The following is a 23,280-nucleotide window of genomic DNA, read 5'->3' as shown; positions in this document are numbered from 1 at the left end:
CAAGAATGGGTATTCATTCGTTTTAGATATTAAAAAAAATAATGTTTCATTTAAATTCCAACATTACAGTATTAATTGCACCTACACTGTGAGAGCATAGGAGATATCTGGAGACAACATTCCCCCCTGGGCAGCTTGGGATATTCGGTGAGTACTCCAGTGGAAGTCCATTTAGAGATAATAACACAGTGGTAAATGCTGAAGGTTTTCAATCAGAATTCTTTCAGAATAAAGTCTGTCTGAGGCTGGGTTTTCCTGCAGCCACTTGCTGAGGTGAGAGTCTATTGGAAAGCTGAACCTCTCTGTTACAGAATTAACAAGTGGGTACTGTTAGCAACTGCTGTAGGATAGGGAAGTTTGCACATGACTTAAAGCTGTGTTTACTGAGTACTTTTTCAAATAATTATGGCCTAACTCCGAAGGGAAACAATTAGCAGCCATCTCCTGAGAAACAAACCTGTGCTGGTTCCTTTACTCCCAGGCTCTCAGAGGAGTGACCAAGAGCTAGATATAAGCAAGAACTGGAAGGTGCAGAGGTAAGGCTTAATTCACCAGACCAAAATTATGTTCTTGAGCATCAGCTCATCCCCTTAGCCACGTGTAAATACTCTCAGCACCTGCTTTCTGTCCAGTAGCCATTTAGTGTATGATTCAGAATCATCAAGAAGTGTGTGCAGACGTTGTCATGAAGCAACCTCAGTGCTAGTCCTGCTCCATGTGTCCCCTCCCTTGCTCTCCTAGTAAATCTTTTAGTGACTCTTTGTATGAAAGAGCCAAGTGGGAACCTTGCTTTCATCTTGGCTCTCTGTCACGGTGATGGAAGATGTTGTTTTGAATATATTGGGCAAGGAAGAGTTTGACTGTACTCCCATTTTCTGTCCAAATATTCCTGCCATTTCCATGTTGTTCTCCATGCTGCACTGGATCACATCCGTAAGCATCTTACACCATATTGGAATTGCATGCATTTCTGAACTGAGGATTATAGATTCCGCTGCAGAGCCACGCACTTAGCATTTAAGTGCCTGACACATTTGCTAGAAACATTATCTGTAGTGTGCTTTCATTACATGGAAAACAGAAAGCAGCAGGTTTTAGGTCACCACATCATTTGAGACCAGCTGTTAATTCTTCATTACTCAACTGATATCAGAGAGGAAACCTAAAAAAATTAAATTCAACAATGCAGCTATCATCAAATCCACACAAAGCCTACAGGAGCTCAAATAGAAAGGTAACATATGGGTAAGGCTGCAGAAGCTAATTTTAACATTATTTAGTTCGGCAAAGAACATATCCTGATTAAAAATGTGGCTTTATTCTTAGCTCATATTTGTTATACTTATTTTTTCTGAAGATCGACTCTCATTTTTAGTAATTATTAAGACATGCTTTTGTGAAAGTAAGAGAGCTGTTTTTACTAAATCTGGTACATCTTCTTTGATAACTAGAAGAATGTATAATTAGGTATCTCAATTTCTGTTAGAAAAAAAAGTACATAATGCTTCTCATTTCTAAGGGGATTGCTTTTTATTCGTTATTTAAGGTAATTTGGGTGGAAATTCCAATCACATAAAAGGCAAAAGCTCAATATGCTTTAATCACCTAACTATAATTACATGAGATATTACGAATACAAAATATTGATTGGATGATATTGTGAAGTTAATACTATTTGAATTAGGTATTCTTTCTGACCATGTGCCCTTCAAGATACCCAGAAGCAGAGGAGGTTAACCACTCATTTTCTAAGCTTTGTTGTATGTCATAGGCTGTAAACATATTGTAGTAGAAAACATTCATTGCACGTCTTTTTGCAGCCACCTATTTTTCAGTCTACCTTTTCTCACTGAAGCAGAAAAATAAACCATTGAACTTAAATTTTAGTTCCTTTGTTAATCTACTCCCAGGTCAGCCTGGACATGAGTCAGTTAATACTTCTTCATCTTTTTTTCTTATAAATGAAGCAAAAATCTATGTTTGTAAAACTGTTTTGGCTCAAGGCTCTGTATCTCTTCATATCAATCAGCTGACACTAATATGCGTGACAGAAAGTAGGGCAGAGATCCCCGAAGAGGGATGAAAAAAATGAAATGACAAACAAGTTGGAGAGGATGCAGGGTCGTTTCCCTTTCAGCTTCAGCGAAATACCTCGCTTTATGAGTCAGCATTTGAGACGCAAATAGTTTGCCATTATAAAAATAGTGAGATGATGAATGCCAGACACTTGGAGAATGTATTTTGGTAGCCCAGTTGAGCAAAGCTGGAACAAAGAGGACTGATGTTTTGGAGATAAGCATTAGAAAGCACCAACCCAGGAGCTGTTTCCACTTTGGATATCTGATCAAACAATCAGAACACCAAGCCCTCGTGAGACAGAAGTAAACACCTCCCATAGAAAAACATACAAATCTCATGTTTTGGGAACTCAGCTTAAGAAATTACTGTATAGAGAGACCCATTCTCCAAATCACAGTGATCAACGCCTTCTAGAAGCTCACTGAGAAAGCCAGAGGTTCCTTGCCCTACGGCCTTCACCAGCAGTTCTGTACTATCATCGTCAGTCAAAATGCCAAGAGAACATCTCTTTTCCATTGCTGACTGAATGAGTAAATTAGAGCAGTTCAGAAAGTCCATCTCAGTTTGAACACTGGGACCTGACTGCCCTGCATGAACCCCTGGAGAATCTGACCCAGCTTTTGCTTGCTTTCCTTTTGTACTGGTGAAATTCATCTATCGGATTTACTCTGCTTTCTCAGAAGCACACATGAGCAACAGAACTCGTAGATCCTTCTGAACCCACATTTAAACATTTCACCCAAATGCATCTCCACATAATCGTGGGTATTGACCTTTCATCTTTGGAACAGCAACCCAAGTTGGTGGGGACCCACGAGGATCATCAAGTCCAACTCCTGGCTCCGCACAAGGCCATCCAAAATTCAAACCCTGTATATGAGAGCACTGTCCAGATGCCTTTTGAACTCCGGCACTTGAGGCTGTGACTACTGCCCTGACAACTATTTCCTAATGCTCTATCTGTGGAAATCTGATGGATTTATATCACAACAAGTTATCAGAGATACTTCTTCCACCCTTTCCCTCATCCTCCCATTTAAATAAATGCTGAGGAGGAAAGATAAGATTTTGCAGGTGGTAACAGCACAGATATTCTCACATAGTGATTTTTTTCTCTGCCATTCTCAGAGAAGAAAACTCATTTTCTAGGAAAGCTTTAAAGTCACCAGGTCTAATGAAAGTGACAGGTAAATTAAGCTTGATCAGTGAAAATAAGTGACAGCACATTCTAGGGGAAGGCTGGGTCAGGCACACATGGAATTGCCTGTGTTAATGCCAGGCAGCTTGTCTGAGTCTGAACGGTGTGTATCAAGAGCGAGGTCCTGTACTGAGAGCAGAGAGCTGAACGAGCCAATCAGGTGAGGTACAGCCCTGCAATCAATGTCCTTGTGCACCTACAGTTCATCACATACTCACTGTTCCCAAGTTTCTCCATTTCTAAATGGGAATGATCAATACATGCCTACTGGGATACCATCAGGCTCAGCTGCCTAATGTTCGCAAAGCATTTTGACAGCCCCAGGTGAAATCTGCTCCATAATTACATATCTCCTCGATGCCGTTGCACTTTTTAATCCACCCTTTTATCGCCTGGTATTTCCTGCACCCTCCCCTGCAGCCAAAGTGATGAGTGAACAGAAATGACAAAGTGCGCTTCCAAACTTCCCTCCCACTCACCTCTCCTCCATCTGCCGGAGAGAGAGATTTTATTTGCTGCAGGAGTACTGTCTGGCTAAAAATGTGAGCACTTTCTACAGCATGATCTCACTCTCTCCTCCACGCACACCCACTGCTCAAGTGCTCCGTTTTGAAGTATGACATTGCTTCCTTGCTAACACCCAGTGGAAGAGACTTCTAGAGACGTTCTATTAGGTGCTGACTAAAAAGTCGCTTTAACATCCCACGTGCTGTTCGCTGATTATCTCCACCCTACCTCTTGGGAACAGAAAGGAGCAGAGGATATCCGACAATTAAGATTATTTTACTTTCTCTTTTCCCTGTCACAGTCCATTTCAGTCATACGCCTCGCTATTTCCAATGTTGAGCTTTAACCCCCAGTCTCACGACGTACTGGTACTCCTCTTTAATAACCGTCTCCTGGAATTAAATGTTTCCTCTTTCTTTGAAAGAAAGCAGTGCTCAAGTACAATTTGGGACTTTTATGAGAGTGATTAGCCAAATGAGTGATCCTTCTTAAGCACATATAATGGTCTATCAATCTAGACAGATCTTATCCCATATTTTCTTCATTTTATAGTAGCCTTAGCAGAATGAGTACAAAACAGAGACAGCTGGAAGATAAATGTCAGACGAGAAGTGGCATTTTTCCTTTATTTCAAAGGACTGGTGATCCCAGCTTTGGACAAGCTTGAGTCATTTCTGACCACTGCTGAAGTCACAGCTTCTCCTGGCCCAGGTCACCCAAAGTGAAGTTTCAGCATTCATTACCTTGACAATTCAGAAGCCACAAATGTGCCCCAGCAAAAATAGGTGACAAGAAAGAATTAAGAACTGAAAAAAAAAAACAACCAAGAAGTGGGAAGAGGTGGTATTCTTCTTTCTCTTCACCCATGTTCTCAGCACTGAAATAGAGAGCAAGTCTGAAGTCCCATCACAAAAATACTCAGCACTACAAAGCCTCCTCCCCACTGCAAACTAGACTGCTGCAGAGCTAGGAATACCCTGGCTCACAGGTACAGTGCACCGTACTACACATATATTCATTTTTTAAGCATCAGTAACTCCTCTAGCCAAAATAGAGTGGTGAGAAACTGTGAACGTAACATATTGGGAAAGTCCTTCCTATTAGCTGGTGTTTAATCTCATTTGAACGGCATTAGACTGAATAGCAAACACATTCGAAGTGACAGGGTCAAGAAGCAGTGGGAGCTGCCCAGGCACATTATTTACCAAGACAAGCTGAGCTACTGGAAGCTTACAGCTTTTTCATTGCTTCCTCATTCACTTCAGCTTGATTCCTCTGCTCTCTATGCAGGTCTCCAGTCAACAGCTCCCCGATACTACCCGATACCTCCCCGATAACTGCACAAAGTGCATCTTTAAGGAAACCTGAGCATGGTTATATCTATGAGCTGTGGAAAACAGTTCTGCATGATTCGTTCGAACAAAGATTTAATTGCTTTTTACCTGCCTGACAGTTGTGGTTCAGATGAATACAACAGCACTGATAAGCTACTGCACCACTTCTAAAGGAAAAAATAAAAGATTGCAAAGTATCAGTTGTCCTAAACCACCTCAGTTCCAAGAACTGATGCCCCTTGAACAGGGGCTCAACCTTGCCCTCAAAAACACAAACTACTGACACAGGAGCTGCAGAGCTCCTTTCAAGGTCCAGTTTGTTGTTTGTTTTAAATGTAGGACTACTAGTGTTGACACCTGCAACTAGAATGGACATCCTTCTTCACTAAACAGGTCCCTCCTCACTTTCCCTTTGGCCAAAAATAACCCACGTTAACTCATCTTCAGCAGTAGCTGTAGTGAGTGCTCCTGTAGACTTATGAGCACACAGCTCAGCATCCTCCTGGGAGAGGCCAGTTTAAAACCTGACTGAGAAACCTAGAGAAGCACTCATCATCATTTCTTCCTCTAACCCTCATTTGGCTGCCTCCAAATGAAATTAATTAACTATGATCTGTCCTTTTGAAGGAAAGGCTAACGCAAGCTTCTAGGCTGCGCACTACAGGCACCCCAACTGCCCCATTCTAAGTTCCAAAGATAGGGAGGGGGCCTGAAACTCACCCTACTCAGTATCTTCCTTTCTACATGTCTTTTTCAGGCACGCACCATCTCGGATTGCCAGCAGCTCTCATCTTAGTGCCGTTCTGCTCTCTATCTTGTACTGAGGTACTCAACTTTCTCAACGGGAAAAAGGGACCTCACCTACTTCTACTTCTATGCCCATTTTTAGGGAACTCTATGTTCAAGGGCTCCTCCCTTTTTAGGGACCCTGCCTAAGACAACCAGAAATGTAAAACTTCCTGAGAGAAAGGCTATATAGAGCCTGCAAAGTTCCCCAAACTATATAGACAGTGACTTTGACCAACCAAACCAAACCCTTCATCCCGTGATTTCATAATGCATTTCTAGCACAGGACAAGCAAATGTTACAGCTGACAACTTGCAGTGAGGCACATAGCACTAAATTCGAGTGACAGCTTCAGTGAAGTTGAGCTCATCCCTTTGCAAAAGTGAATTGCAGGCTCTAACTGCTACAAGATTTAAAGAAAACTATACAAAGTAATTTGTGAACGTCTGGAAAATTGATATTACTTAAATATACAGAACACGTTCCAGAGGGTGGACTAAAACCAGCATCAGAAATCCACAGGACAAGAACTGAAATAAGGGGTCTCATTTTCACAGATGCACAGTACTTGTTTGTGATGGCTGCTAAGCTGAAAACCCAGCTGCTTTGGCTGGCGTTTGACTTTTCAGCATCCGATTCTGTTTCACACTGACTTTCAGTATTTGTGCATTCAGAAACCTTAAAACACAAACATCAAAACGAAAAGATAAAACATTTAAACTCTCCCATGACCCAAGCAAACCACGAGAAATTCCCACATCACTACCTCACCTCTCTTATAAAAGATTGTGGGTTGTTTTTTTGTTTTGTTTTTTACTTCTTTCCATGCAGATAACCAATACTGTAAGAAAGGGGGATTCACAATCAATTTGGAGCAAATAACTTCACAGGGTTTGCTGGCAGGAAAAGTTCTTATTTTATTTACACTATAAGACCATTTCCTCCTTCCCAAAGATTTCTCTGAGCATAAAGGCAATAGGTTTCCCTTGAGAATGAAAGCAAATACTGAAAACATGACAAGTGTTTAAATGCCTTGCTGAGTTGGAGTTTGCAACAGATAATTACTAGGGGAGCATTTTGAAGATAAAATTACATGCACTGTTACACTACAGTGCTTTTACGAAGGTGTACAGGACAAAGGTGGAAAGTGCCCATCACTTAACACACACAGCTCTGTATTAATATGAGGTTCAAATAAATGAGATCTTTTTCTTCTTGAGGAATTGGGAACTTCAAGAATTGCCACATTGCAGACCCAAAGCCACCTTCCAACTACTGTCAGTGGCTCTTCCTTCTTTTTCCATGTAGCTTTTGTATCGCCAGGGAGAGAGCCTTTAAGCCACCAGTTCCTGCACTTCCAAAGCTTTCTCTGAATTCTTTTCAGTTCAGTAAGGTTTTAGACAGGCAGAAGTGGGTGGATCAGCTTGACAGCCTGCATCCACTACTCAGCTCCAAGGGTTTCAGTGCAACGTGCATCTTGCATGTACCAAAGCATCTGTCACAGCTCTTAAGCCTCTCTGAGTCAAAGCTGTTAGGTGGTGCTAGAACACTGTGGCTTCCACTAGGGGCAAGAAGGATTTTTAAATGAGTGAAAAGTTGAGGGTATATCCCTTTTTGCAAATTAAACACTCAAATAGGATTAATGCACACAGGCAATATACCATTGTAGTAGACTGACGTGGAAAAGAGAGGTTTGTGTTTATTCTAATGCAATGCCACAGGAGAAAAAAATACTGTAAGCACCACCACTGGACTGGAAATCCAACTAGATTTCCCACATCAGCTGGAATATTGCTCCAATCTTGCTCTAAAACTGTGAGTTTGAAGTTTAAATGGCCTGTAATTTTGGCTATCAGTGACCAAGGATCACAGGTCTTTGCACTAAAGAAATGTATCCCAAACGAAGTTATTGCCAACAGCGTTCTGTTCTTACTTCTCCTTCTGTGTTCTCTTTTTGCTTGGTGTTTTACAGTGGTATTCTTAATGCTTCACTTTTCCCATAAAGGGAAAGAAAAAATACGATTGCTGGATCTTTGAAATGAACACTGAGGAGTTTTAAATTGTAACTACCTTAAAAAGTTTAGGTAACATTTACTGCCACAAACGTGTAAGTACTCAAATACTCAAGTCGAGAAACTAATCAGCAAAATTTCTAGCAGTAATTTTGAAAGCAAAATTCACACAAATATAGAAAATAAAGCCAGTGACATTACCTTAATGCCCTAGCTTTCCAAAACCTTGATTTCTGTAGTGCAAGTGAGTTGCACTACATTTCATTCATGAGTATTTTTAAACTGCTTTCTAGGTGCTTCAGCAAAAGGCTTCTTTAATAAGCAGCACCTAGTAAAGAGTCTTCTGGCAGACAACAGCAATTACAATACAGTAGAAAACCATCACTGCTGCTCACGCTGCTCCATTCTACAGTAGCATTTCATTTTTATCCATGGAAATTGTCCCACTTGGAAAACACTGGGCACAACAGCAAGTTCCTAAGCTTTTGGCAAATGGCAATTATTAAAACAATTTGTTATGTACACAAAGCAGCTCAGTTTTCACGATAAATTATTTCAACTAAATAACACTGCTATACATATTTAACACACAAATGCATCCATCTAAGACGAGATTAGAGCACGTTGGAGACGCTGAAGTGCCAGAAGTGAAACAGTGTCATGGTGAACTGATACTCTGTGGGCCCTACTCACACAGTTGCTCCCACACCTGTGGCTTCCCCAAAGCATTCAAAAATGAGACAAAGAGACACGGTTTTAACCATCTTAAAAACTTTATAAAATGTTACTGAACATTACAAAAAGGCGTTCTTTGAAATTTATAAAAACAAACAACTGTGTAATACTCTTTAAAGAGAGATTATATTTCGATACGTACAGGTTGCAGTTTATCAAAGCCTTATGAAACAGAAGGAAATTCATAATTTTCTTACTTTTCTAATTAGAAGTATATGTACATTGTCAAAAAAAGACAAACGAGCTAAGGAATGATTATTCTTGTCTATAAAAATAGAAAAGAGATACCCCAGTACCTCACCTGAAGACTTCAACATTTCCAAACATAAGACTCAAGAGACAGTAAGTTTACAACGGTAATCTAAAACCAGAAATTAAAACCTCTTAAAATCAGAGAAGCTATCTTTTTTCTGAGTATTCCAGCTCAGAAGAATGATTATGTCAATTAACAAGGAAGAAGAAAATGAAGACTTGATAGAAAAACACCCCTGAGATAGAGCCAAAACACGACTGCTTCTTCCTACTTGCTGGTTTCTTTGGCTTTTGGTCGCTTTCAAGAAACAACATAGGTCTGGAAGGAAATTCGCCCTGCCACAGGTTTTATCAATTATGTCATCATCACAAATCATTATTCTGACAGAAGCATTAACAATAGCCTAAGTTGCTTTTTCTTTATATTCTTCCAATTTCTGACCCCAACACACTATTCTTCTTTTTAATAATGTTAATACTGGGGGGTCGGATTAGATGATCTTTAGAAGTCCCTTCCAACCTCTACAATTCTGTGATTCTGTGAATATTTTATCCTAAAATTAGATTACCAGAGGATGGAATAGCTACATATTTTTTCTAATTACCATTTCCCACATCTTCCTTTCTTTCTTGATGGTTTTTTATAGGCAAGTTCTTCAAAAGCCATGCTTTCATCTTCCACTTCATTTTCTAAGTCTATATCATGAACAGAGTCTGTATAAAAAAAAAAGACAAGAAATTAATGAAAAATGGAAAGACAACATCTTTTTTTCTCTTAATAGCATGACAAGATCTGCCTCTAGGACTTTATATGTTAGCAAAATATCGTCGTACACATGTTGTCATGTTTAAGAAGTACTGCCTGTGTGCGTACACACATGCTCCATGCAGGCTGGGACCCCACTGAGTGCCTGGAGAGGGGCCTTGCTCTATCTGAGTCACCCTGCAGCCAGCTGTGAGGGAAAGCCGAATAACTCGCACTACCCCAAGCCTTCTGTGGAGGTGTCTGTTTCTCGATGCCTAACATAGCGCTGCTGATGCAGAGTGTGAAGTGAGTAACAAAGAGACCATTACCAAACGGTGACCACGAGGGGGCAGAGAAATCCGTGTCATTTCAAAACATACCTTCTTCCTTTATCCTCTGTAAATCCATTTTCTTCAGCCACTTATGCGCCTCATCAGTGACAGCAAACAGTTTGTTGGCGTGCTCAGTTATTATTTCTTCGGCTGAAACAGAGCACAATTAGCATTCTGTAAGAACACCAGCTGAGTGAATGTGTATGGCAACGATGCAAAACCTTTGTCACCAGTGACTTCACATACAGACTGAATTCACTACTGGGGATGAAGTTGTATGTATTTCACACCCCAAGCCAACCAACACTGCTAGCACGATGAGAGGAGAAGACCACCTCTCCATCCCTGTGCATCCATTTGAAGGTGTACTTGAAACTCTTGAATGCACTCAGCTTTACCTATTTTGGGGGACTAAAATTTCTGGCTTTCGTTATCCCTCTGATATTCTACATGTCAAACAAACAAGGACCCACTGTCATGGTTCACTGAGCAGAGACCTAACTGACAACCAAGATTTAGACATTTTATCCATATTGAAAAGGTTTCAGTTAGGAGTGCAGATACAGCTGGCACAGTAAAGTGAAGACCATAACCTAACATTTAGTTACAAATTAACGTATTGTACTGGTGAGAGCTGATGAACACATACAACACTACAGTTTTTCATTACTGTCAGCCATCACAGTGACAATCTGACAGGGTTGCTGGATTTCTACACTAAAGCCAGTAACAATATTTTGATGTAAAATGTCAATTTCCCCACAGCAAGTACCCCCAAACAATTTTGCTGCTAGGCTACTCATTCAGTGATTTGATTTTGCTTGCAAAAATCATCACAGAATTATGCTTTAAGCAACGAGAAAGAAATCCTACATCAAAACACATCTCCTACGTATCATTATCAACCTCTATAATGAAATACATAGTATTTTTTAATTTCTTTTGACCTCGATAAGATTTTCAAATGGAGCTTTGTCGTGTCAAGAAGTTAGGCCACAAACGACATATTTACATTGTTTAAAAGAAAAACAAGAAGTCTTACCCTCAGCCCAGGCTTTTCGCTCATAGATTTCCTCTACTGCATCTGAAATCTTCTTAATATTCTCTTTGATTTTTCTCTGGCACAAGTTGGAACCCTCTTTATAGGCTAAATGGTCTGGAGTGTAAGTCTTCTCTGTAATGGCCTCCACTACATCCAGTCCGTCACGTATTTTTGGATCTACCTTTCTTCTGAAAAAGTCAGCATAGTTTTTGTAGGCGACACTATTATTCCTGTGTTCCTCTGTGTTTCTGTGCCCAATGTAAGCCTCACTGGACGCAATAATCGCATTTCCTTCCATTTGCATCTTTTCTTCTGTTGGCGTAACAGCTTCGGAGGCGTCCGCCTCCACGCTTTCTGTCTGGCTGAAATAGTTCTCAGAGCCCTGGATAAATCTGACTCCACAGAGGTCACACTGGGTCTGGTCAATGTCAGCTTTTTTGAAGATATCTGATAAAAATTCCTCTCCCTTCACTGCTACAGGCTCCACTTTGCAGCAGGCCTTCCTTCTCCACTTCATGCACACAGAAACGAGATGGAAGATGCGATACAGCTGGCGTAGAGCAGATGCTTTCTGCTCCTGCTTCTGTTGCTTGTTGAGTGCAATCACTTCCAGGGGATCCTTCTGGTCCTCTAAGCACTGATCGCTTTCAAGTTCCTTCTCTATCTCGTCAGCATATTCTGTCTTATCCAGAGAGGTTACAAACCTGTCAAAATTGACATTTTCATACAGGATACCCCGTATGGGTGCATAGCCTTGAGTATACACAGGGTCCCACCTCCATCGGCAGTCAAATAAGTACTCCTCATCTCGCTCTATCAGGAGCTCTTGCAGGCTCACAGCGACTTCTCTTACACTTGAAGCATCAGCCACTTGCTCTGCTACCTTCAGTAATCTTACCGGCACTTTTGAGGGAGAGTCTTTTCTCAGTGATTTCAGCATCGCCTTTATTTCGTGAAAAAGCTGGCTTAGGAGATATTTGCACACAGAATTCTGCACCTGGTCAGCATTCAGTATCATCACTAAGCTCAGCACGACAGTTCGCTCAGCCTCTCCTGAAGTTATACAATCAGGATCCTCAAAAGCATCCAGTAGGACGCTGAAGTTCTCATGAACACCGCACAAAATTTTTGCCAGGTAACAGAGATGAAATCTGAACTTCTGTTCGGCTACATGCACATCCTTCGGCCTGTACTCCTGTATAATGGAAAACGTCTCTGTAAATTCTTTGCTATAGCCTTTGCTCCTGAACAAAAAATCCCAATAATGAACGAGAGCAATGTAACTCTTCGGAAGGCACAGAGTCACGTTCTTGTTGAGTCGCATCAGGACAGCACAACAGATAATATACTGGAATTCCAACAACATCACTGTATTTCCTATGCTTGGAATCAGGTACCTTGTGCATTTCTTGACCAGGACGTTCATAAAACGGAAAAACAGCCTTTTACAGCTTTCAGGGTTCTTATGAACATAGAATTGCTCAAATGAACTTTCGAGGAGTCGAATGAAGCACAAGTGCGTTCTTCCTGCATTTTCAGTGTTTTTGTCAGGCTGCAACATGCCATGCCTGCCATCTATACCTTTGATCTTTCCTCCTTGGCTTTTGCTCCTTGGGGAGTTTTTTACCTTTGCCAAAGCAAGGTTTAGCTCTCTGTTATAATCGTCCTCTTCCTTAAAAAGAAGTTTCTCAAATTCTTCAGGATATCCAGAAGATAAAAGAAAAACTTTCATGGCACTTAGCCACAGGTCACTCGATTCTCTTCTGGCCCTAGCATCTTCTTTTTTAAACTTAAATGAGATGTACTCATTCAACATTGACCGACAGGGTTTGGAAGTAATGTTACTAAATCCCAGTATTTCTTTGCATGCCTTCGGGTTCTCTGACAGTATTCTCAGATGGAAATGACTAGGAAAAAACATTTCTACAAGGGCTTTACATGACATATATTTATCAGAAGTCAAAAGACTATCAAAGCTTTTGCACTGACTCAGTAGCTCTTTAGGGAAAGTTCGTGTGGCTTCTAAGAGCAGTCCATTTATTGCTGCTAGATGCGTTTTACACTGGAATACCATCTTTGCTTCATGACGCATCAAGGGCCTATGGAAGTCCTCACAGTTTTTACCCTCACAGTTCAAGCCAACAATGAACTTTGTACAAATACCAGGGTAATGCTTGCTCAGTAACTCATGGGTGATAGAGCACAACCTGCTCAGCAAGTGCTGCTTCAAAGCTGATTTTACCTCCTCTGTGCTTACTGAGAAATTACCTCTTGTTTTCCTCTCTCTTAGACTTGCCTTGTCTAACAAAAACTTGAGGATGGGTTCAGCTTCATTTTGAGATACCTGGCAACAACTGTCACCCGTTGGGACAATCCCAAAATAGGCAAAGCATGACTTCACCATATCTTTCTCTACATTGGTGGTTGCTTTCTTCAAACTTTTAACCAGACTCAGAAGAGCCATTAAGCCACGCGTTGCCTTACAGAGGATGTCCGGGCTTGGTGTGCTGCAGTGAGACAGCAGAAAGAGAACTTCAACGGCACCAGCAGAATGATTCAAAGAAAGAAACTGACAGTATGCGTCGCTCAGCTTTGCAAAGTCTCCCTTCAGAGCTCCCTGCAAAAACAAAGCCTCAGCAATGCCAGAATTGTGATTAGTTTGTTCACAAAGCTCCAGGGCTTCTCTTAGCATGATCTCTCTGTCCATCAGGTCCAACTCTGAACAATGAGTTGTACCAGCACGAACTGCTGCAAGCAAACAAGATGCACGAAACTCCTTTACTGCTGTGAGATTGGCTGCTTCCAGAGCAAACCCATGCTGTTTCATTAGCTTTGCAGCTTCTTCTTGTCGACCTTCTCTTTTCAATAAGTCTGCAGTTTGGTGCAAGCATCCACGAGACTTCAGAAACTCAAGCTGATCCTCTATGTCAAGTTTTGAGAGGACCTGCATCATTTCCTCAATTCTGTTCACACTTAGGTACTTTGCAGCTGCTTCCAAGTACAACTGGTTTGCTGTACATGAGAGTTTGGATACCATTTGTCCTCTTGCATTTAGCATCTCTTCATATCTGAAATAAAACATGGCAATTTGCTACTATGGATGATCAACCTAGACACAAAATCACTGCATTTTTTTAGGAATTCCCCCAGCAAGAAACGAATAGAAACATTCTTCTATCCCAAGAAGATCTTCCATGAAAAAGGACAACTATTTCAACTACAGTTATTGTTTATAATCCAAAAAACAACCATGTAATCCCAAAAGATCTACAAAAGGAATTTAGTTATAAACAACAGAAGGTTGTCTGAAACAAGAACATTAGAACTTCTGGTAAGAACAAGATCACAAGGTTTACAGCATTAATTAATCTTTCTCATGCTGTCAAATTACTTCAATCACATTTTACCAGTGATATTCTTCTGTTTGTTAGAGCAAGCCTCAATGCAGAGTGGTTATTTACACGAACAGGGAGCAGAGTGGAAACTGTCCTATGAAGAACAGCTGACAGATCAGACAGATCAGGGTTTGGTTAGTCTGGAGGAGAAGAAGCTCAGGGGAGACTTACTGCTCTCTACAACTCCCTGAAAGGAAGTTGTGGCAAGGTGGAAGTCAGCCTCATCTCTGAGGTAACTAGCAATAAGATGAGAGGTAATGGCCTCAAGTTTTGCCAAGGGAAGTTCAGGTTGGATATTAGAAACACACTTTTCAGAGTGGTAAGGCACTGGCACAGGCTGCCCAGGGAAGCGGTGGAGTCACCGTCCCTGGAAGCGTTCAAGAAACGTGAAGATACAGCACTGAGGGACATGGTTAGTGGGCATGGTGGGGATGGGTTGACAGTTGGAGATGATGATCTTGGAGGTCTTTTCCAATGATTCCACGAAATTAGAAAATAAATCAGTTCTCCATTAGGTCAATATAGATAGCATTCTGCAAAACCGTCAGTTTAAAGAACTGCTTCAACTCTGCCATACATGGTCTTTGCTGCTGACTGAGCACCTGAGCAGAGTACCTGGCTGCATCTGTCAAAACACATACTTTAAAACACTCAGTTATTAATTTCTTGTGGCTGATGTCAATTTATTAAGGTACTCTATAAGCCAGTCTTGCAAAAGGATTCTCAGTCACAAGCTGAGAACGAGTAACATCCTGACCAGTCAGTGTTTCACTCTAGTTGCACTACCTGCTTTTCATGTTGCATCACGCAGCTATCACATGCCTGCCACAGCAGGTTGTTGGTATGCACACTGACTGCGTGGTGGCTGTCTTTTCCAAGATGCCCCCTTTAAGTCAGCCTGACCTGCCCTGAGAACTCAGTAGACAGTAGCCAAAAATGGTTCTTTCTGGTTGCTCAACCGTACCAGTAGCTGTTGAACACAAAGGTAGAATATATCTCGGATGGGTGACGCTGAACAAACTTTGAGACAAGAATGTTCTGCACAAGTCTCTTACAATGAGTAAACTGTCATTAGCTTTTCATTACTGTGTTACTTTCCTGTGTGCGTGTGATAAATATGGGAGTGCAGATTTCTGTACTTTTCCTAATGAATTTAAATGAATGATTTGGGGAGGCTAGTTTAAAAAAAAAATCATTAGTTAGTAAGGTGACTTTAAAGCCTGAAGTTCTGGAACAAACTCTCTCTACATATTAAACCAGCTTTAGTCCTTTAAAAAACAGCTATAATGGCATAAGAATTACCAAAGGTACATCATGAAGGATTTCAGAGCAGGCGTGTGTTGTAGGCCTTGCTGGAAGTCTAACTGATGTGCATATTCTTGAAAAGTCATCAAGCTAGGTGTAATGAAGAGTGTGGCCAATAAATAATCTGTTTTCACAAGAGTGATCTAATGAAGTCACAAGGATAGTGCAAGATGCAAAGCTCAGTCAAAAAGATACTAACAAAATTAGTTTATCCAGAACAGTGTAAGATGGTTCTTAATTGCCCTGAGACACCACGTGGGAGATGGTGTGGTGCAGATCATCCCAGAGACTGGAACTGGGACTCTGTCCAAGAAGCAATGTAAGTTAGTTATTTACTGTTCTCCACTCCAAGTTAAATGATTTTGAGAGACAAAACTGCCACAATGACTTCTGCATTACATACCACACATCTAATGGCTGCACTCCTACAGAAGTCAGCGTCGAAGTGGCTAAATCCCTGACTATTCATCTTCAGAAGGGAAGTATTTATTACTATTATTAGACGTATTTGTTATATTTACCATAGATATATAGTTCAGAGGACTGGTCAAAGAAGAATTTACATGACTAATAATACAGGACTGGGAAAGAATCCTAGGAAAGTCAAACTAGTTGCTGGTCAAGCTGTGAATGCAGTAGAATGCTTTGCACATTATCATGATCCCGGTGAGAATTCTGACAAATTTAACTTCATATAAAACAAAGTCACCAGCCAAAATTCTCATTAAAACTGTATGGAGAGCCAGCTGTATTATGCTGAGGTTGGAGATGGAAAAGAGAAATATTTCCCAACACAACACTGAAAGATACCTTTCAACTGCCTTTGCTGCTTCTTCATAGAGCTCCTCTTGACAATACATCTTAATTGCTAGATCAAACTCCTCAATTTGTTCGTAACATTCAGATGCTTCTTTGTAGCACTGGTTTTTCTGATAGTACACTGCAGCATCTTTCATCTGCAATGCAGAAGACAATAATGAAATCAAAGTGCTCTAAACAGACAAAACTACATGAATAGAATAAAATCAGTAACTCTATCACGTAGGTGTTTCACACACAAGCACACTCTAATAAAATGCAATCAGTTTTTTAATGTAATCAAGTGCTTACTAAGTAGTCATCAATAAAACTGAACATCTTTTTAAATTAAAAAACATTCAAAATACTTGCATTGGAAAAATTAGCATGTAAAATTGAAGGATTTACCAAGTACTTGCCATTCTCTGCCTGTTATTAAAAAAAACACCACATATACTTTTGTTGACTTCCACACTTCACAAAATCAACAGGGCTAAATTAAATTAGAACAGTCCTAGCTCAGAATAAGAACCTCAATCTTGCATCCTAAACTTTAAACATTTGGGAACAATCACTTCAAGATATTTTGGTCGAAATGTACTGCAGATTAAAAAAAAGAAAAACCTTCACAAGCCTAGAAAATTATTCTCAGTACATTTCTTAACCCATGCAGATTTCAGAGTTCCATTTTGATACCTGTAATCAGTGAAGCTGCAGTATCATTGCAGTAAAATAAGAGAAAAAGAACAGCTTAAATTTAATGAAATCAGTCAATAATTATCTTTCAACTGCAAAGCAGAAATGACTGATGTTAACATTTGGGGAAAGCTAAAAGAATAAATCTAGACTCTATAAATGCACTGTCCTCCTCATTTCTCTTAAAGCGATTCTGTGACAAATGCTTCCTTGTGAATGTTCTCCTCTTGAATGGCCTAGCATAAGGGGCTGTTTTAGTTCAGCTACTACCATGTCACAGAAAAATACCATTACCTTGTGAGTTCTGAAAGAGATCACCTTTAAAAATTCCATAAAGACACACAAGAACCAAATCAGAGGGGAAAAAAAGCTGTAGGGAAATGAAAGAGGCGAGTATAGGGTAAGGATGTAATGAATACCTTTCCTAACTTCTTACACAGTTCTGCACAAAGCCGGAACTCCTTTGACTGAAACAGACATTTTAATGATAGTTTTGGTTCTCCACACTCCAAGTAAGTTTTAGCCAATGTCATATATTCCATCTGTTTTTCCCTGTAGAAAGTAAGAAAATTACTCAAATTAAATGAAGTTTAAAGTCACAAGATCTGTAACTGAATCCAACCAACACTGATATAACACAGCCAAGTATACTAAAGGCCAGTATAGTTTTGATTAGTCATCTTGAGCTTATCAGGAAGGGGGAAAGAACAGGTTATTTAGCCCCTATGTCATTAAAGACAATAATCAAATCTGTTCTCAGTCTTTGTTTTGTATGACTAAGCCAGGGACACCAAGAAGGAAGGCTGTGCTATCTTCTTCCCAGAACTAGTTTGAATTCACCATTCTTGAGCCAAGAGAATCAGAACTGCACAAAGAATAGAGCACACAGGAATCTTACTGTGCTGTGTCCAAGAGCATTAATATTTTTAATTTTAAAAAGCCACTTCATTATTATTTATGTTTTGTAAACACACTTTGTTCTACATCAACTTTCCTTGTATCATCTTGTATGTTATCCTATCCTAGGTCTATTTAATTTACAAGTAATCCTAACTTCTCAAATGCTACCCACGTGACAAGCAGTCCAGCTTACAGCCAACTAAAAATTTCAGTCTCCTCAACAAATTCCATGTGATCACAACATTTTATGACTATGCTTGTACTCCCTGTTAATGCTATTAATATAAAATATAAAACGAGCCTTTTAAAAAAGGTAATCCTTAATTAAATCCAGTCATAACATTTTTCCAGACTTTCCTTCTTCTCCCTTCAGTGCTGCCTCCCTCTGCTCCAGTCACATTCTGCTATCACTACTCATTTTCTTCCCTGTCGTGCACATGTCAGATCTCACACGGTTTTTCAGCTTTTGACTTCAGAGGCCTGCAAACTTTCTCCCCAGTCCAGCCCTGGAGCAATTCTGCACAGCTGACAGCATAAATAAATGATTCATCTCCAAATCTGTGCCCTTTATAAACTGCTCTCTGGTTCAGATCTAGTTCAAGTTGTTTAAATTTAGACTGGATCAAGCACTGAGTTTTCTTCAATGCTCACTCTTTGTTAGCAGCTTTCCTCCCCAGATGTAAAACACTGTCCCTTCTTCTTGGGAAAGTAGCAGGATTAATTGAAAGTGAACTGCTGACATAATACACTTTCCTATCTATATCTGAGAAAAAAGTCCCTTCAGGTAATGCAAATTCTGCTGCTTTCTCTCATGGAACTCTGCAACGGTCACATTTGGTTTAGACAGCCTACAGTTTACAACTGCCTTCACTGCTTCACAAAAGAGATGGCAATTCAGCAGCTGCACTGAACTTTCCAGTTTCTTCAATTTCTTTCACCACCCAAAAAGTTGTAACAGACACCTCACCTACGTGCCTACTCCATGTCTCCAGTTTGGTCTCACAGCTGTGGTGGGCATCCTCCCCAGCACATACTCACAAAGTCTGGCACCCCAGAATGATGCCTACTCATGTTGTATTTACCTGGGGCTGCTTTTCTTCAAGTGCACTTTGAGAACAGCATCGTGTGCCAGAGCCAGCTTTGACTTCTCAGCTGCTCCTCCCTTTTGGTAACATTTGGCTGCCACCTGGGGTGAGATCACACACAGTGTTTACCCACGTACATCCAACTCGTGGCTCATCACATAACAGCAACTCTTAATTTTACAGTAGCTGTAATGGAAAACAAAAAGACCCCACCCAGGTGCATGGAAAAAGGAAAAGGTGAAAGATAGCAGAATATTCACAGGACAAAAAGAAAAGCTCTAAAATCAGTCTACATTTGACTGTATCACAATTAGAATTTTAATTAAAGCATTTTACAAAATTTACATGGAAGCAATAAAATCAAAATTCCTGAGAAGCTGATGGCAAAAATGACACACGTGATTTTGAATGATGATCCAAAATCATTAATTGGTAAATCATTAGGCATCTGCCACATTAATTATACTTATAAAAGATAAGGAAAACAATTTGTGCAAAGTTCAATCAGAGAGTGTGGGAAGTTTACTCGTGTTTTTACCTCACTAGTGCCCTTGTGTGCTAAGTTAAAAGCCATCATCAAGAGATAACTCTGCACCTAATGAGGTTGGCTTTTCTATCACCTTTCTCATCTTCTCACATCGTACTTTATTCCAACCATTAATTTTGTGTTTAATTCTGTTTGGGAATTTCACACCGCATGCCACTCTTAGCAACAGAATTGCCCAGATACTTTCCTTCTATGTAGCAGCGACAGACAAAGATCAGGGTTATGAGGAAAACAGAACAGCAGATAATATGGATATTTCAGATTTCCAAATTAATTTCTTTCAACTGTGGTTTCTGTTTGTTTTTATTTGAACAGCTTTCTGTCTGTGTAGAAAACGGCCATTTTTCCTCTCAAAGGGAGAGGAATGCCATCTGTATAGAGGCAGCTTATTATTTTAATTTTTGCCTTACAAGTATCTCTTTTCCATTGAAAAAACTATGCTGCTATCATCAAAAAGTGGATGCTTTCCTACTGCTTTCCTAATCCAAAACCACATTTACCTCCACTCCATTAGCTGTCATGCCACATCTGAACTGGGTAAACCAATAATTCAGCAAATAAATGTGTAAAATCTCCATATTCTCTAAATACTAAAGCAATGAAACCATAGTTTTGCTGCACTTTTTCCAGACTTCTTGGTAGAGCAAATTCCCTTAGTTCTTACACGCTGCTCCTTAATATTCTTTTGCATCCATCCCTAATTACTATTAAAAACAAAAACAACAACACCATCAAAGAGCATTGAGGTCATCACCCAAATCAACGTACTTCAAATAAATGCCTACAGGAATTAACGTGTAATGACAGTGCCAACCACGTGGTTTAGATGCACAAGTTCCAGTTATTTCATGTTGCTGCTAACAACTATTATTCCCAATCACCTTTGATTTGTGCATATTAAAACCCTTAACCCCTCTCCGACCTGCACATTTCTGTCTGTAATTCACTGCCAACAGGCTGCTCTCTATAGTCATATGTAGACATCTACAGAATTAAAAACCAACAAATAAGAAAAGCACTGCTACAGAGCCACTAAAGGCCTACAGATAATTCTACAGATGTAAAGAAAATAAGGTTTCAGAACAGGCAAGCATCCTTACTTCAGCACATGCTATCACATGCTCCTACCTCCCAGAACTGATGTTTAGCATAGTAGTCTCCCTGTGCAATCCATTCTTCTGGGGATGAAGTTTTAGCAAACATGCTATCATCCAAATCTAGAACATGATGGGAAATAATGTTGTTAGAAGAGATGAATAGCAGAAATCATTTGTCACGTACAAAAGCTAAGCATGAACACTTTGTAATGTTCCAAACTCTGTGTTTTGTGCTCACATCAGTAATGGCAACTGTGAGTTAGATAAATTTAACCTCTCCCAATCAGCCCAGGAAATAAACAGGTAAGGTCAGACTAAAAAAAAATATATATATACGCTTTTTCTTGGACCACACTAAATAAATCCACTGCCTTTATAGAAACCAAATTCTCTGATTTGATAAATCTCTTTCAGCCAGCATGGTATTCCACGAACCACGTTCATTACCATGTAGGAATAAATTATACCTATTATAGGTATAATTTAGCTATTATTAGCTACTATAGCTATAGCTAACTATTATATTATCTATTAACACATAGAAGTGATCATTAGAGCCCATACAAGTAAGACCTACTGAAATCAGTTAAGCTTTGCAAGGGCAAAATCAGTGCAAACTATTAGAGGGACCAAAGAAATTAACATTCTCTATAACACAGCCTGAAAGCAAGAAAGCACTCAGTAGGCTGTCTTGTTTCAGTCTTTTAAGGAAGCTTTAATTTAACTTTACTTTTATTCTCATCTGTTTTGACAACTTGAACGAATCCTCTTTTGATGAAATACTTAAAAGCTGGTGCTCGTTTATCACTGTTTTCATCAAAGATCCAAAGATTGACCCTGGCTCTTGTAATGGCAGTATACAACTGCTTCAGTTCTCCGTTCAGCATCTGAAGCAGAACAACAACACAAGAAAAAGTAATAATGCAACAAATACTAGATTATCTGATTTGTTACTAAGTGACACACTGCAGTTTTAAGAAAACAAGGACTAGGTACAGCGAATGACAAAAAAAGAACCTCTAACCAAGCAAATCTAAGTATGAAATACATAATTTTTTATCTACGTAAGCAACTCTTCAACTAATACATAAGCAACTAATAGTACAACAAATCTAGTAGCTGCAGGTGTGACAGTCCATCTTGTTTCTAATCACTTGCACATGCAACTACTTGTCTTTTTCTTCCCCACTTCAATTCTGAAAATATCTGACTTGACTGAGTTTAAGTAACATTTTCTTAATTTTGAAGTAATAACAATGATCTGAAACCGTATTAAAGTAATAATAAACATTGGCAAGATGTTTTGCTATTTGTTTTAACCACTGCATGCATATATACATGTATGTATAAAAGTCTATTTTTTGGTTCTTAAACTGCATTAAAAAAACTTGCAAAATCATGTTTATCTTATACAAGTAGGAACTAAAAAAAAAAGATAAAATAACCTCAATAAACATGTAACTAAAAGATTGATGTTATTCTTGAAGATATCTCCCTACTCTTAAGATTTAAGAGCTTAATGTAACCTTGCTATTCCCAATGTTATGAAAAACTCACCTTGTACATTTCTACATTAAAAGCAGTAGGTCGCTTTTGCATAGCAGCAGCATCCTCTAAAGGCATTTCGATTAACAATTTGCTCCCTACTTGCATATCTGAATCAGGAGTGTAAGAAGAAATGATCTTCCATTCTTTGCTAGCCTAAAACGTCAAAAAAAGCCAACAGAAAAATGAAGTTACACGTATACAGCAATTACTACTGCCCAAATATGCAAAAGATAAGGTCATATGTTGTGATCAATCAACACACTCCCACAACTGAAAACAACTTCATGGGGATCAGACCAAAAAAATCTCAAGGAAAAACCTAAAGACAACCAAGAAAGTGGAACTTCATCTCAACGCGTGGGAGATTAGAGAGTAACCTCTGAGATACGTCTGTATCAGATCATCATCAGGCTGAAAGTACAGCTTCTCTGAAATAGCTAGTACAAAGCAATGTCTCCCTGAGCTTGTCATCCCAACGCAGGGGAGGTAAGCAACTCAGCTGAACACGGAATAAAGAAACAGAGCAACAAAGCAAACCTGAAAGACAGTAATTGGCTTGAAATGGCTTCAAACCACGTTCTCCTTTCCAGCAATTGAGCATGTCAAGGCTGTGACAGCACAGCATACAGGAACTGTTTGGGAACACATAGGAATCGTGCCCATATTGTGACTTCTCTGTACTGTCACTGCTGTACTACGCTTCTCTTGTGATTTCAGTATACCACTGAAACAGTCTTCTGAATTCAAATCACACATAGCACCACATACATCAATCATCGTCATCTGATATTAAACATTAAATCCTCCCTGGACATACTATGAGTTTGCAGCTAAAGCTGCAGATACACCCCTACAATGGGTGGCTCATCAAAAACATCAGCTCACC

At 39.7% G+C, this 23,280-nt stretch overlaps 1 protein-coding gene across 1 annotated transcript in view; it reads right to left on the bottom strand.

The window, feature by feature from the left end:
• Positions 1-9,391: 9,391 nt before the first annotated feature.
• Positions 9,392-23,280, bottom strand: part of TRANK1 (tetratricopeptide repeat and ankyrin repeat containing 1) — a 47,215-nt gene continuing 33,326 nt past the window's right edge. Inside the window, exons 16-24 of the mRNA XM_065753176.1 lie at positions 22,404-22,547; positions 21,577-21,733; positions 20,878-20,966; positions 19,200-19,303; positions 17,637-17,769; positions 16,534-16,679; positions 11,024-14,091; positions 10,030-10,131; positions 9,392-9,618 (exon numbers count right to left, since the gene is read on the bottom strand). Coding sequence (XP_065609248.1) covers positions 9,506-9,618; positions 10,030-10,131; positions 11,024-14,091; positions 16,534-16,679; positions 17,637-17,769; positions 19,200-19,303; positions 20,878-20,966; positions 21,577-21,733; positions 22,404-22,547 — 4,056 coding nt within the window. The 3' untranslated portion in view covers positions 9,392-9,505. The remainder of the gene's footprint in view (positions 9,619-10,029; positions 10,132-11,023; positions 14,092-16,533; positions 16,680-17,636; positions 17,770-19,199; positions 19,304-20,877; positions 20,967-21,576; positions 21,734-22,403; positions 22,548-23,280) is intronic.

Source organism: Cyrtonyx montezumae, unplaced genomic scaffold, assembly GCF_038088225.1.
Source record: "Cyrtonyx montezumae isolate F1298 unplaced genomic scaffold, pur_monq_1.0 scaffold_8, whole genome shotgun sequence".
NCBI lineage: Eukaryota > Metazoa > Chordata > Aves > Galliformes > Odontophoridae > Cyrtonyx > Cyrtonyx montezumae.
This window is presented reverse-complemented; position numbering and strand designations above follow the sequence as displayed.